A 16,824-nucleotide genomic window follows, 5' to 3' on the forward strand; every position below is an offset into this window, starting at 1 on the left:
AAAAATCTTTCTCCGGCCTTTTTGTCTCTAGCACTGGCCAAGAGCAATGTCTTGAGGAAGTCTTTCTTCATTTCCAAAATGACTCTGACAACATAAAACAAACCCAGATGGCTTGTGAAACTGAAGTCTTTGCAAAGAGCACCTGGTCTATCAATCCCTCAATAGTGGTACCATTTATTTTAAACAACCTTTTCAGCCATTTACCCAATGGTTTTATAATCGTTGCCATCTTCATACGTGTTTGGGCTATTCTGTTATTATAAAGGAGCACTGTATTGTGCCTTCAAAAATCCAAGGCTTACCGATGCACCGAGAGCCATCTGTTGAGGTTACATATCCACGTGGACAAACGCAAAAATAGCTTCCCACGGTGTTGGAACATTCGCCAGTCACACATATCCCAGGAATGACGCTGCACTCATCGATGTCTAATCAAGGGAAGGAGGAGAAGATGATTGAGAAAGGCCTCCATTAAATAGCTTTTACAAGGGATTTTTTTTTTAAGAGTATCAGAGTACTCATGGTTGATTAGGTCAGATCATATAACCCTGAATATATTCTTGTTTCAGACCCTGAAGAATTTCTCACACACATCTATGGGAACTGAGATGAAAGCAAACTCCCATGGCAGTAAAACAACGCCAACTAAAGCAAAACTCTATATCCTTTTCTCCCCCCCAAATGCAACTTAAATTGAAAATAAGTAAAAATGTCAATGTTTTAGTTTCCATTCTACATCAATTAGGAATTATCCTACTATGGTTTTTAAAAAACACATACGGGATTACATTTTAAAATGTGGAATAACTAAATACATTTAAAAATTTATAGCTAATTTTCACACTAATTATTTGAGCCAACAGAGGCAGCACAAATTTTTTTTTTTTCTATTTGGCTTCAGGATATGTTTTCGTACTTCCATTTGAATATGGGTATATTTGACATTCTGGGAATTAACTTTAAATCTAAAATAATACAGAAACATGGCAGAGGGCAAAGTTGGGAGGCTTTGGGAGGTGTCCAGTTTTCCTATTGTACCTCCCTGCACTTACCCGTTCAGCTTACTCAATGCTGGGACTAGTCTATCCCCTTACACGTTAATCAAAGGTCTTTCTTTTAAGCTTTCACTAAAGCAGAAAACCTGGCCATTTACATAAGCCTTAATCTATTTTTCTTCTAGTTCAGTAAGCAGAGAAAGGTCGAAAGTCAAACAAAACTACAATTAGGTACACTGGGAGCTAATTGCTAATACATTTACAAGGAAATGAGCAATTGTAAGGGAAACCCAGTAGTTGGCCATCTTCTTTAAAGCACAAAGACCAATGAATACAGGGAAAAGTCATAAACATGGATGATTACTGACCAGCAAACCTGAGCTTTTAGATTCTTTTGGTTTTTTTTTAATTTGCATATATATTTTTTAATGTATCAAAACAGGAAAAAATTATATTCTTGTAAATACAACGAAAGAAATTTTAAACCCCACAATTTTCAGAAATGGTTGGCAATCTCTTTTTTGAATTCCTCTATTAATCTAATCATTCTTTTTTTCCCCATTTAGTCTGACAAGTTACTCTTGACTACAAGCTGCGTCATGAAATAACTATAAGCCTGTGTGTCTTCTTGGAATGTTCTCATAAAAAAATTTATCAGATTCAGACATTCCCTGAAATAATATCTTCATTTGAGGTTTAGCAGTTAGCCACTGAAGGCACAGTGGTACAAATCAAAATTGACCAATTCCCTAAGAGAGAGCAGAATTCTAACATGAATTGACTTCATGAGAAGCAAATACATAATGTGGTGCTGTTACCATCAGATTTAATCCAACAAAATGAAACCATGTGTGCAAAATTAGGACCTATTGCATCTTATACTGCTATCTAAGTGCAGTGCTCCTTAATAAAACTGAACGTGGATTCAGAACAGAAAGGAGGCTAGAAATTTACACTTTAATCACCAATTACATTGATCAATCACTCCAGGATAAGGAACACTATAAAAGAGAACAGAACACAGTAAAGTAGGAAGCAGCACAAAGGTGAAACACCACAAGTTGCCTTCTGATCCTTTAAAGTCATACCAACAGTCAAGGCACTTATGAAGACCAGGATTGATCTAAATTCTTAAAAATTAGAAACCTTAAGTCCTTCATTTAAGCATTAACTCTTATTTCTAGGCATTTCCTTTCATAATAAAGAGCTTCTTTGTGCTCTATTTCCAAATACCCTCCTTAACAACAAAGAGTAGAAAACTAAAAGATGTTTGACATTTTTCTTTTTCGTTAAAAAATCTGGAACAGAGAGGAACACATGGAGTGATATTAAATTTGTGGTTTTGTGTTAAATATTTTATTGTACAAAAACTCCATGTTTCAAAATTCTTAGAATTAACTACAAACCTTAAAAAAGTTAGCTTCCAAGTAATTGTATGTAAAAGGCTCTCGCTCAAGTATTTAGGAATCCTATATGAAAAATAGGAATTTATTTCATTTTTGGGTAGACTCCCTACCCTAATTTTTAAAATTCAGTGCTTTATTTTTAACTGACCAAAACACTCTGCATTTCAATGCAGTCATGCCCAATATTTATTCATCAATTAATATTTAAATTTATCATTAATGTTTATGGTAAGAAGGATGTGTGCAAATATAAAGTATACACTGCATGGTGAGATATAAATAAGTGTGTCTAAGGGTGAGGAGTGTATTCACAGCAAAAGGCAAAGTCTTAATAAAAGGAGTTGGTTTCATACATCCTCTGCATATCTGATGTGCCTCCACCCACATTCCCTTGAAATATTTTTTAAAGTTTATTTATCAGTTTGGAGGCTTTTGTGGGCAGATATCAGAAAAACTGGTCTAAATGGACATAAAGGAAATATTTAACAGCTTACGTATTTGGATGTCCATAGGCATGGACGTCAGGATTGGTTTAAGCCAAGGTCTGTTGCTCAGTTTCTCTGAGATGTGTTCAACTATGCAATCCTCTGTGCTTTGACTTGATTCTTAGACTGCCTTCCTTGATGGGAGCAAAAAGGCTGTAGCAGTTCTAGGCTAGACCTTTGACTAGGACATCTAGTTAGAAGAGAGGGTGTCTCTTCCCAGGGCTTTCTCTTAGGAGAGAGAAAACGTTTTCCCACGAGCACCTGCAAATCTTCTCTTTTGTCCTAATGTTTGATCTATATTCCTTTAGCCAGGAGAATATGCTGATTGGCAAAGGGCTGGAGTCCTGAACCAATTACTGTGGCAAGTAGAATGCAGTCAGTTTTAGACTAATAAAGAACAACAAGAATAGAAACCAGCATGGGTGAGTATATCTGAAAATATAGCACAGTTGGAGCATGGAAAGTATACCAGAATGGGTAGGAAGTTGACAGAAGTGAAGTTTAGCTAGTTAGTCATACTATGAACCCTGGAGAGTCCTCCCAAGGACTTTGACTTTTATTCTGAGATGATTTATGGTGTCTATGAAGAAGTTTAAATTAAGTAAAAACATTATGTAAGCAAATCAATATTTTAGAAAGGTAATTCTTGTGTTTAATGTAGACAATGAATAGTCCAGTGATCAGTGATGACAGCATGGAAGAGGCCTTATGATGAGGAAGAGAATACATATTCATGAGACACGAGGAAGGAGAAATCAACAGGATTTTTGCAACAGGATTGTAAACTTCTAGCTTGATTAGCGAGGGAGACAATGGTAGTGCTATTAACAGAGAATGGGACATGGAGGAACATTTTGAGGTTAAGCCAGGTTTTGGCTTTTTGAACTTGAGATTTTTATGAGAAATGGGCAGCAATTCCAACTACATAGCTACAAAATTGAAACTTATATATAAGGGGTAAAGATGTACATTTGTTATTTATCACCAACTCAATGGACTATATTTGAAGTTGTAACCATAAATGAGAAGTCCAAAGAAGATACATGAATGAAAAGAGTTGAATCTAAGGAGGGAACTTCTGAGAACCACCACCATATAAAAAAAGAAAGCCAAAGGAAGCAAAGTCAGCATAGGAGACTGGGAAGGAAAAATGAAGGAGAGAAGAGGGAGAGTATGAGGAATGGAGGTGAGCAACAACACTGTCAAAAGGAGAGGGTTGTTGGGTGTGCCATGGAAGGACTGGAAAGAGCTTGGAAATTTGAAGAAGTTGAATATAGATTTTTTTTTAAAAGAGAATTAGATCTAAGCAAAACCATCTGATAGATTTGACTGCCAAACCACAGAACCTCATATTTGTCAACCAACATTTACAACATTTACTGTAAATCTTACTCTAAGCAGAATATAATGAATAATTTGATAAGCAGTGCTAAGTGTGATCTCAGATATCACTGAATTCTAAGAACATTGCCCTAGAGATTCTGTCAATCCCAATACGGACATCATATGATAAAGCAGTCCTTGTAACAATTATGTTACAGAGAACTTAGAACAAACAAAACAAGACATTTTGTTTTAAACAAGTGTTTGTATTTTATTTCCATCAATGCCAAGGAACTACATGTATTTGGTCTAGTCTGCATACTTTTCTTTTTGGTATAGGAAAAAAAATGTATTTCCATTTTACATTGAACCATGAATATGCTATTTAAGTTTATGACTAAATTTTAAGTGCAACAAATGGCTACCTCCTTCAAGCCTTTATGAGGACAACAGTCATTATCAAAATGGCAAAATAAGCTGTAATGGAAAATTAACGTTTGCTTTCCCCTTTTCAGATTTTGAAAGTATGGTGTGTATTACTTGTACTCAGAATTCCACTGATTATTCATAAACAGATTTACTGAAATATAATATTATATGGTAGTACAATTCACCCACTTACAGTGAAAAATTAAATGGTTTTTAGTTCATCTACAGGGTTGTACAACCACCACTACAACTTATTTTTAGAACATGTTCATTACCCCAGAAGTACTTCCATCCCAGCACTCTCCTGACCTGCCTCTATGCTTCAAAGAGTAAGTAACCTAACTAAAAAATCCACAACTAATAACAACTCATCCGTCTCTATAGGGTTGCCTGTTCTAGACATTCCATATAAATGGAATCATAAAATATATGGTTTTTCGTGACTGGCATCTTTCACTTAGCATGTTTTCAATGTTTCTCAATGTTGCAGCATATATTTGTACCTTATTCCTTCTAATTGCTGAATAATATTCCATTGTATGGATATATCACATTTTATTCATTCATTCCTCAGTTGGTGGATATTTAAGCTGTTTCCATCTTTTTGGCTGTTGTGGATAAGGCTGCTATGAACACTTGGGTACTAGTTTTATGTGGACATATGCTCTAATTTCACTTGGGTATACATCTAGCCTGGGTATCACAGCCTGAGCTGAAATCAAGAGTCGGATGTCCAACTAATGGAGCTACCCAGGCGCCCCACAATTTTACTTTTGATGGGGTTTAAAGAGTACACTTAACACGATGAGTACTGAACAATGTACAGAAGTGCTGAATCACTAACGAGTACACCTGAAGCTAATATAAAACTGTATGTTAACTATACTGGAATTAAAATTAAAAACTTAATAAAAAGAGATTTTTACTTTTGGTAAAAATATCTGCCAATGTTGATAAACACAGGGCTAAGGTAAGAACAGGGCAGGGACAGTAGAGATAATAACATGATCCAGGCTGCAGTTAATGAGGGGGGACTAGGAAAGGAAATAATAAATGAAAGAAAGGTCCTGAAAGTCAAAGCAAGAATAAGAGAAAGGGATGGTAAGATTTCATTATTGAACTTATATTAACAAAATTAATAAAATCAAGGAAAAATATTTTGGGGGAAGTTGATGGTTTCATCACTAACATTTTGAGCTAATAATATCTAGAAAGTAGCTGAAAATCCAAGGTAGATCTTTATAAAGGGACCAGCAGCTAGAGATAAACACAGATGAAACCATCAGTGTGAAGTGAGTGAAGAAAATAAAGAAAAGAGAGATCACCAGGATTACTGAAAAGTGATTTAAATTTTATTTATTCATTTTTTTTAAAATTTTTTTTTCAACGTTTTTTATTTATTTTTGGGAGAGAAACAGAGCATGAACGGGGGAGGGGCAGAGAGAGAGGGAGACACAGCATCGGAAACAGGCTCCAGGCTCCGAGCCATCAGCCCAGAGCCTGACGCAGGGCTCGAACTCACGGACCGCGAGATCGTGACCTGGCTGAAGTCGGACACTTAAGCGACTGCGCCACCCAGGCGCCCCTATTTATTCATTTTTTTAACAATTTATATATTAAAGAGGTCAAATGTGACAGGCAGGACAGTAACTCTACCAATGAAGTCAGAGTCCTAATCCTGGGAACCTATGAATATGTTAGTTCATATGACAAGGGAGAATCAAGATTGCTAATCAACTCATCTTGAGATGAGGAGATAGTCTTGGATTATCTGGTCCTGGGTCCAATATAATCAAGAGTTCTTATAAGTGGGAGATGAGGTAGAAATGTCAGATCCGGAGAGAGATTTGAAGATGCTACACCATTAACTTTGAAGACGGAAGGGGGCCACAAGCCAGTAATGAAGGACGTTTCTAGAAATCAGGTAAGTAAAGAAAATGAATTCTCCCCTAGACACTGCATAAGGAATAGGCTGTCCTGCTGATACCTTGACTTCAGCCTGGTGAGACCCATTCTGGACATGTGATTTCCAAAACGGTAAAAAAATAACTCTGTGTTTTAAGTCACTAAGTTTTTGGTAATATGTTATAGCAAAATTAGGAAACTAAGACATCAAGGAATAATATTTAAGAAGGAAAAGGGTAACCAAGAATGATAAATGCTACGAAGGATTCATGACAACAAAGGCAATTTTACAAAGGGGTAAGAAATAATTGGTGGGGTGGTAGTGAGATTGCTGCTACAAACTATGCTTTTAGGAAACTTCACAGTGAACAAAGTCAGAAAGAATATAGTGACAGGAGACTAAAGAGAAAGTGGACAGAGGTTTGATGTAGATGGCCTTGAATATAGATAAGACAAAGAGTCAGGAAAGAGAAGAGACACAAGTTAGAAACTGAGCCAATTAACATCAAGAGTCAGGAGTCTTAGAAAGGTGATGGAATAAAGTACAGAGCTGGAACATTCTGCTCTGGAAAGATGGGAAGACACTTCATCAAAGGCAGGGAATATAGAAAATGGGGTTGTAGTAAGACAATCTGAGGTTGAATAAGTTCATGTCAAATAGCTTCAGTCTTTTAGGTAAAATAAAGGACAGATGTTACAAAACTTTAACGTACACACACACACACACACACACACACACACAAAATGACCTGGAAGGCTTACTAAACATGCAGATTGTGACTTCCAGTCAAGATGCTCTGGTACTCCCCTCTGCTCCAATCACATAACAGTGACAGATGACATATAAAAATAAAAAATAAAAATATAACAAGAGACCCAGCTGGTTGCAAAACACGAGATAAACGTTTCCTTGGACACAAACAGAATTTCACAGCAGTGAGCAGAGCTGAAACCTGGGGTCTGCTGGACTCCCTTCTCCAGAAGCTGGCGCTGGTAGCTGAGAGATCAGAGTTATACCTGATGTCAATGTGGTGTGACCAATACTATGAGCAGTGCAACGAGCAGCGCAGGATGAAAGGGAAACACAGAAGAGAAATGGGTCAGGACAGACTTCCACAGGACAGTCATAGCACCAAAACATGTCAGAAAACAGGCCCCCACCAGGCTATGAAGATGAAGTGGAGTACTGTCTTCCAGGCAGAGGGAAGAGCATACCCAAAAGGTGAGGCAAGAAGGGCATGATTTATTTGAGGAAGTAAATGTTAGTGGACTGAATCAAAGAGTGCATAGAAAGAAAGGAAGCTAGAGAGGAAAGCAGAGGATGGTCATGCAGGAATTTTATCAAGAAGTTGGGGGACTCAAACACAGGAGGGACATGGCCAACCATGGACTTTGGAAAGATCACTGTGCCTACAATGTGGACAAAGGACCACGGTGGGACAAGTAGGAGATAGGGAGATCCCAAAGAAAGGTGCCTCAGTAATCCAAGAGATAATGGGGAAGAAAGGACAGTCATGTCAGGAAAGGGAGGAGTCAAGAGCGGCCCCAGCTTCAGGAGTGCAATGAGGTATATGGGAAGCACTGGTAAGGTACACACCCACAGGCTGGGTGAGGAGGTGCTACAGACAATATCTGTGCATGCTTCGGCTGACATAACTGTGGGGTGGTGTACAGGCCTACTGGAGGCTCTACACGAAGGAAGGAGATACAGGAGACAGACACAGGCACTCCAGTGATGGGGGCTGGGGGCAGGCAACCACATGTAGATGATTTTTTTCTGCAGGAATACCAGGCAAGCTATGGAGTAGGAAAAGCCTACCTGGTAATCTTGATGAAATGAGTTTCACGTGACTGCACAGACGGCAGAGGGTTCTAGAATAAGTCAGAATAGAGCCTAACTGTAGATAATTCCCAAGTCTGATGTGGAAAAGAAAGAAAAGAGAGGGCAGTAGCTCAAAATGAAGATAGAAAGGGAAAAATATCTTTTTAGGATGATGGAAAATACCCCAATCCACTGTATATCCACTGTACAGGGATGCTGTCTATCATTTACTATCAATATGCTTGTGGTACCTCAGCATTTCACTATAGTACTATTATATATTCTTTCTTGGTCCCTCTTTCCTCTTGTTATTAATCTTAAGGAAGTACATTTAAAATAGTCTCTGTGCGTTAACCTTAATGAGCACTAAAGGGACTTTTTAATTAACTGCTTTGTTTTTGTTTTTGTTGGTTTTTGTTTTTTGTTTTTTGTTTTTTTGTTTTTGGTCTGGGGGCATCTGGATGGCTCAGTTGGTTAAACGTCTGATTCTTGATTTCAGCTCAGGTCATGATCTCACGGTTCATGGGATTGAGTCCCACGTCAGGCTCTGTGCTGACAGCACACAGCCTGCTTGGGATTCCCTCTCTCCCTCTCTCTCTGACCCTCCTCCATGCACATCCTCTCTCTCTCTCTCTCTTCCCTGCTCAAAATAAATAAACTTTTTTTAAAAAGTTCTTTTGTCTCTTTAGGCAGAATAATGACATTATTTAAAAAGACCACTTCTATAGCCACGTAACAAATGGTTCTCTTTTGGCTTGAAATCAATACTGCATCTTTCTAAACACTCATTTGGAGTAACTGATGCATGAAGTAACAGCAGCAAGAGGCACTTGCATTACTGGGCTTTTTAAGATTAAAACAACAGTTGGAAAGCTACTTCTATTTCAAAAGACATAAAAGTCACTGAATACCCAGGCAAACAACAGGAGCTTACATTTTTGGTCTGCATCCCCCAATGGTATTTCTTGGGAAGCGGAGATATTTCCCAGAATGGGTTTTCCTTTCCTTTCCTTTCCTTTCTCTGTCTCTTTTTCCAATTTACACAGGGTGGAAACATCATGTTACCCTTTTAAACAAGTAAGATGAAATCCTCTACAAGTTCTGAAACAATGAAGACTTAAATTGAGGATGCTGAGCTTCTAGAGGAGAATATTTTTAACAACTGAGTGGTGAGCTGTTAAAACTATGTCCTCCAGAAGGTTTCTTTCTTCCCATCCTTTCTGCCCTCCACAACTGCCTTAAACATTTAAATACAGGGAAATTAAATTGAAAGCCTCCTTTAATGTTGGGTAAAACCTACAATTTGAACAACAAAAAAGTCAGGAAATTCCAAAGTTAAATTTGCTATAACCATTTGGACTTGGCCAAAATGCAAGAATTTAATATTTTCTGTTCCCTTTTTTTTTCTCATTAAGCATTAGGACATTGAGATGTAATTATAAAACCCTCAGGATCTCAAGATGTATTTTGGCTTAATACAGTAAAACCCTTGATTTAAGAAAATTTTATCAGGGGAGGAATTAAGATGGTGGGGCAGCAGGGAGACCCTTAGTTTATCTCCTCCCTGAAACACAGCTTGACCAGCACCAAACCATTTTTGCACACCTAGGAAATTAATCTGAGGATTAACACAACAATCTGCATAACTTGAGAGAAAAGCTGAAGAGGGTAAGAAGCTGTTTTTGTGGAGAGAGGACAGAGGAGAGGGGGAAAAAGAACCGCAGAGGGGAGACAGCAGTGCACTGGGAAAGTGCAGAAAATACATTCCCCCAAAAGGAATTGGAGAGAAAAAGAGACAAAGAGTAAAAACACTCGCAAGTGATTGAACAAGAAATCTGTTCCCCAAAACCAATGATAGGAAGAAAAGAGAGGGTTTCATTACCATCAGGATCGTACAAACAGTGGAGTGCAGAGTCTGAAGTTCTGGAAGCTCAGGGCCTGGAGGTGCTCTGCTGAGGAAGTAGGGCGGGGAGCAGGCAGTGGGGTCTGAGGGGTCCATGTGATACATGGGGAGAAGTGGTTCCCCTGCTTGAAATGCATTTGGTAGAGGCCATATGGCCTCCTCACAGGCAAAGATACCAGCAGACCCCACAGAGCAGGCAAATTTGCTGCAATTGGGAAAAGGCACCAGAGTGCAGTAAAACCTGGCACCAGCTGTGTGTTGTCCTTTGCCCCAGTCTCTGAACCTCTACCACTGCAGGATCACACAAACATTTTCTGGGGCAAGGTGGTACCTGGCCATTGCTAAGTGAGATCCTCACCCCAAGAGTCGGTGTGAATCCAAGCTGCAGAATCTCTGAAGTGTGGGTTTTTAAAACACAACCCCATATGAGATAAAACTCATCTATATGCAGCTTACAAGAGACCCATTATAGACCTAAAGACACCTGCAGATTGAAAGTAAGAGGATGGAGAATGATCTATTATGCTAATGGCTGTCAAAAGATAGCTGGAGTAGCTATACTTATATCAGATAAACTAGATTTTAAAATAAAGACTGTAACAAGAGATTAAGAAGGGCATTCTATCATAATTAAGGGGTCTATCCACCAAAAACTATTTATACTCTCAATATGGAAGCACCCAAATATATAAATCAATTAATCACCAACATAAAGAACTCATTGATAATAATACCATAATAGTAGGGGACTTCAACACCCCACTTTCAGCAATGGACAGACCATCCAAGCAGAAAATCACAAGGAAACAATGGCTTTGAATGACACAATGGACTGGGTGGGCTTAGCAGATATATGCAGAACATTACATCCTAAAGCAGCAGCACACACATTCTTCTCTAGTACACATGAAACATCATCCAGAACAGATCACATACTGGAAACAAATCAGCCTTCAACAAGCACAAAAAGATTGATTATATCTTGGATATTTTCAGACCACAATGCTGTGAAACTTGAAATCAACCACAAGAAAAATTTTGGAAAGACCATGAATACATGGAGATTAAAGAACATCCTACTAAAGAATGAATGGGTTAACTGAGAAATTAAAGAGGAAAATAAAAAGTACATGGAAGCCAATGAAAATGAGAACATGACAGCCCCTAACCTCTGGGATTCAGCAAAGGCAGTCATAAGAGGGAAGTATATAGCAATCCAGCCCTTCCTAAAGAAGAAAGAAAGGTCTCAAATATACAACCTAACTTTATACCTAAAAGAGCTGGAAAAAGAACAGCAAACAAGGCCCAAAAAAGGCGGAATAAGGGAAATAATAAAGATTAGAGCAGAAATCATTGATATAAAATAAAAAATAAAAAACAAAAAAACAAGAAAAACACAGTAGAACAGATCAATGAAACCACGAGCTGGTTCTTTGAAAGAATTAACAAAATTGATAAATCCCTACCCAGTTTGATCAAAAAGAAAAAAGAAAGGACCCAAATAAATAAAATCACAAATGAAAGAGATCACAACCAACAATGCAGAAATACAAACAACGATAAGAGAATATTAGGAGCAATTATATGCCAATAAATTGGGCACCTGGAAGAAATGGGTAAATTCCAAAAACATATCAACTACCAAAACTGAAACACAAAAAAATGGAAAAGTTGAACAGACCCATAACCAGTAAAGCAACCCAACTGGTAATAAAAAATTTCCCAACAAAAAAGAGTCCAGGGCCATCTGTCTTTGCACGGGAATTCTATCAAACATTTAAAGAAGAGTTAGCACCAATTACGTTGAAGTTGTTCCAAAAAATAGAAATGGAAGGAAAACTTCCAAACTCATTGTATGAAGCCAGCATTACCTTGATTCCAAAACCAGATGAAGACCCCACTAAAAAGGAGAACTACAGCCCAATTCCCCCGATGAACATGGATACAAAAATTCTTGACAATATATAAACAAACTGGATCCAACAATACATTCAAAGAATTATTCACCACAATCGAGCAGGATATATTCCTGGGATGCAAGGCTGGTTCAATATCTGCAAATCAATCAATGTGATACATCACATTAATAAAAGAAGGGCTAAGAACCACATGGTTTTCTCAATAGATGCAGACAAAGCAGTTGACAAAATACAGCATCCTTTCTTGATAAAAACTCTCAAGAAAGTAGGCACAGAAGGACCATACCTCAAGATCATAAAAGCCATATATAAAAGACCCACTGCTAATATCATCCTCAATGGAGAAAAACTAAGAGCTTTCCCCCTAAGGTCAGGAACATGACAGGGACATCCACCCTCACCACTGTTATTCAACAAAGTGTTGGAAATCCTAGCCTCAGCAATCAGACAACACAAAGAAATAAAAGGCATCCCAACTGACAAGGAGGAAGTCAAACTTTCACTCTTCGCAGATGACATGATAGTCTACATGGAAAACCCAAAAGATTACACTAAAAAAACTGCGAGAACTGATCCATGAATTCAGCGAAGTCATAGGATATAAAATCCATGCACAGAAATCGGTTGCATTTCTACACACCAAAGCAGCAGTGGGAGAAATCAAGGAATTGATCCCAATTGCACCAAAAACCATAAAATACCTAGGAATAAACCTAACCAAAGAGGTGAAAAATCTATACATTGAAAACTGTAGAAACCTTATGAAAGAAATTGAAAAAGACACAAAAAAATTGAAAAACATTCCATGCTCATGGATTGGAAGAACAAATATCGTTTAAATGTCGATACCACCCAAAGCAATCTAAATATTCAATGCAATCCATATCAAAATAACACCAGCATTCTTCACAGAGCTAGAACAAATAATCCTAAAATTTGTATGGAACCAGAAAAGACCCTGAAGAGACACAGCAATCCTGAAAAAGAAAACCAAAGATGGAGGCATCTCAATTCCCAACTTCAAGCTATACTACAAAGCTACAATCATCAAGAAAGTATGGAACTGGCACAAAAACAGACACATAGATCAAGGGAAGAAAAGAGAGAAGCCAGAAACGGACCTAAAAATGTACAGCCAATTAATCTTTGTCAAAGCAGGAAAGAACATCTAACGGAAAAAAGACATCTTCCCCAAATGGTGGTGGGAAAACTGGACAGCGACATGCAGAAGAAGGAACCTGGACCACTTTCTTACACCATACACAAGAATAAACTCAAAATGGATGAAAGACCTCAATGTAACAGGAAGCCATCAAAATCCTTAAGGAGGAAACAGGCAACAACCTTTTTGACCTCAGCCACAGCAACTTCTAACTTGACATGTCTCTGGAGGTAAGGGAAACAAAAGTAAAAATGAACTATTGGACCTCATCAAGATAAAAAGCTTGTGCACAGCAAAGGAAACAATCAGCACAACTAAAAGGCAACTGACAGAATGGGAGAAGATATTTGCAAATGACATATCAGATAAAGGGTAAGTATCCAAAATCTATAAAGAACTTATCAAAATCAACACCCAAAACCAAATAATCCAGTGAAGAAACGGGCAAAAGACATGAATGGACACTTTTCTGGAGAAGACATCCAGATGGCCAACCGACACATGAAAATTGCTCAGTATCACTCAGCATCAGAGAAATACAAATCCAAACCACAATGAGATACCACCTCACACCTGTCAGAATGACTAACATTAACAACTCCGGCAACAACAGATGTTAGCGAGGATGCAGAGAAAGAGAAACAGTGAATGCCACTGGTGCAGCCACTCTGGAAAGTAGTGTGGAGGTTCCTCAAAAAATTAAAAATCGAACTATCCTACGACCCAGCAATTGCACTACTAAAATATTTATCCAAAGGATACAAAATTGCTGGTTCAAAGGGGCACAGGCACCCCAATGTTTTTAGCAGCACTATCAACAATAGCCAAGGTATGGAAAGAGCCCAAATGTCCACTGACCAATGAATGGATAAAGAAGATGTGGTATATATATATACATTGGAATACTACTCAGTGATCAGAAAGAATGAAGTCTTGCCATTTGCAACAACGTGGATGGAACTAGTGTGTGTTCTGCTAAGCGAAATAAGTCAGAGAAACACAAATTTCATATGATTTCACTCATGTGGAATGTAAGACTCAAAACAGATAAACATAAGGGAACGGAAGCAAAGATAATATAAAAACAGAGAGGGAGACAAACCATAAGAGACTCTTAAACACAGAGAACAAACTGAGGGTTACTAGCGGGGTGTTGGGTAGGGGGATACGCTAAATGGGCAAGGGGCCTGTCAAAACAATGGAATACTATGTGGCAATGAGAAAGAATGAAATATGGCCTTTTGTAGCAACGTGGATGGAACTGGAGAGTGTTATGCTAAGTGAAATAAGTCATACAGAGAAAGACAGATACCATATGTTTTCACTCTTATGTGGATCCTGAGAAATTTAACAGAAGACCATGGGGGAGGGGAAGAAAAAAAAAATAAACAGGTTAGAGAGGGAGAGAGCCAAAGCATAAGAGACTTAAAAACTGAGAACTGAGGGTTGATGGGGGGTGGGAGGGAGGGGAGGGTGGGTGATGGGTATTGAGAAGGGCACCTTTTGGGATGAGCACTGGGTGTTGTATGGAAACCAATTTGACTATAAATTTCATATTTAAAAAATGGGGAAGGGCATAAAGAAGACACTTGTTGGGATGAGCACTTATATGTAAGTGATGAATCACTAAATTCTATTACTGAAATCATTACTACACTATATGTTAACTAACTTGGATTTAAATCAAAAATAAAAACATCTTGTGATGCCTGTGTGGCTCAGTGTGTTGAGTGACAGGCTTTGGCTCAGGTCATGATCTTGCAGTTTGGGAGTTTGACCCCCCCCCCCCCCCCCCCCCCCCCGCCGCCCAGTTAAGCTCTGTGCTGACAACTCAGAGCCTGAAGCCTGCTTCGGATTCTGGGTCTCCCTCTCTCTCTGCCCCTCCCCCACTCATACTTGTCTCTCTCAAAAATAAATAAACAATAAAAAAAATTTTTAACATCTTGATTTTTTAATACTCTAATGATGCATCCAGTTATTTAGTCTGTATGTTCCGAATAAATGGCATGAACTGAAAAAAGAAATCTGTCCTACATTCCATGGCAGAATTATCATATAAATGCTCGTTAAATCTCTTTTTTTTTATAGTCTGCATTTTATACTTTTCACTTCAGGGAGGAAAATTTTTCCCTTATTCCCTTCTACATTCGTTGGCTGGCCTAATAATTGACATAAGACAGATTTAATAAGTGAAAAACTCATTTCTTACATAAGGGAATCCACAGAAATATGAGACTCAAAGAACTGACCAAAGCAGGCAGATTTTTATACCTTTTAAACAAAGGAACACTATTTGTGAAAGTTTGACAAAGGAGTTTGGGCTTGGAGTAGCAAATTAATGAAGAAGTAACAAAGTTTCTTTATACAGCTTCCTGGCCCTGAAACCTCTATCTGGTGTTAATGATGATGTCCACCCTCCAGGTGGAAGGGGAATTTATTTCCTGCTTTCAAAGGTATAAAGGGAGGGTGAAGTGTCCTTCTTGCACTGCTGTTTCTTAAGTAATTTCAATTCAAAAGAGCCAATCTGCCAAAATGGTATTTTGGGGAGGTGGTTTGCCCTGAATCCCATCATTATCATATAAAGAAACAAACTCAACCAAAGTGGTATGCCCAGGTACTAAGACACATACTATGTACAATTCTTATAAAGAAAAGCTAATCTTATCATTGGTACAGTTGTATTTTCTTGGGTTTGGTTGAATTCCTTATTCACCTGACAGGTTACGTTCATATACATTCAGTTTACTTTCAATAAGTAACTACAAACACACTCAACTATACAGACGTATCTGTATAGAGGCACAAATGGGGGTGTAGGTGTGGATGTGTGAATAGTGAGGAGTCCCTCCTAAGACTCAGCCTCCAAGGGCCTCATGAACTGCTCAGGAGGGTGGTGGGGTTGCATAAATACAACAAGACATTCACTAGCATTCTCTACATGAAATAGCAAATTCAAAACATCTGACTAGATAGGCTCACCAAGACTCGGACTGGGCCTTGGTGGGGTTCCACTCTATCTGAGCTAATGGGGCACAGACACACATTGACAGTATACATTACAATGACTGCTTTTTAGTACAGGACAGAACTGTTGCTTATTCCAGAGGAAGTTACTTGGGCAATTCTCAAGGACACCAAAACACCTCAGGGGTCCTTCCCTGAGACTGTGAAAGACCTTCATGTTTCAATTCCCTTTTTCTTACATTACTCAGAGTACCTGATTGATGACTTATGCAAAAGTCAACTGTAAGTCAGGAAGTTATACTTGTTTTTAATAGTTTCATATAAACTGATAGACTATATGGCAACAGGTATCTGAAACCACTAAGGTGCTTGCATAAAGGAACTTTATTATCTCCCACTGCCATTTTGCACAGTTTCTTTTGACCCATTCTTTTTTGACCCTAGGAAATCTCATGCGGTTCCCATAGGTTTTCCCATGTGTTTCAGAGGAACAAAATGTCCACTCAAATCC

General features: G+C 38.3%; 1 protein-coding gene across 1 annotated transcript in view; it reads right to left on the minus strand.

Moving 5' to 3' along the window:
- The window catches only part of FBN2 (fibrillin 2), a 260,207-nt gene that overhangs the window by 133,709 nt on the left and 109,674 nt on the right, over positions 1–16,824 (minus strand). The window contains exon 8 of the mRNA XM_043586875.1: positions 303–428. Coding sequence (XP_043442810.1) covers positions 303–428 — 126 coding nt within the window. The remainder of the gene's footprint in view (positions 1–302; positions 429–16,824) is intronic.

This window comes from Prionailurus bengalensis, chromosome A1 (assembly GCF_016509475.1).
Source record: "Prionailurus bengalensis isolate Pbe53 chromosome A1, Fcat_Pben_1.1_paternal_pri, whole genome shotgun sequence".
NCBI classification, from domain to species: Eukaryota; Metazoa; Chordata; class Mammalia; order Carnivora; family Felidae; genus Prionailurus; species Prionailurus bengalensis.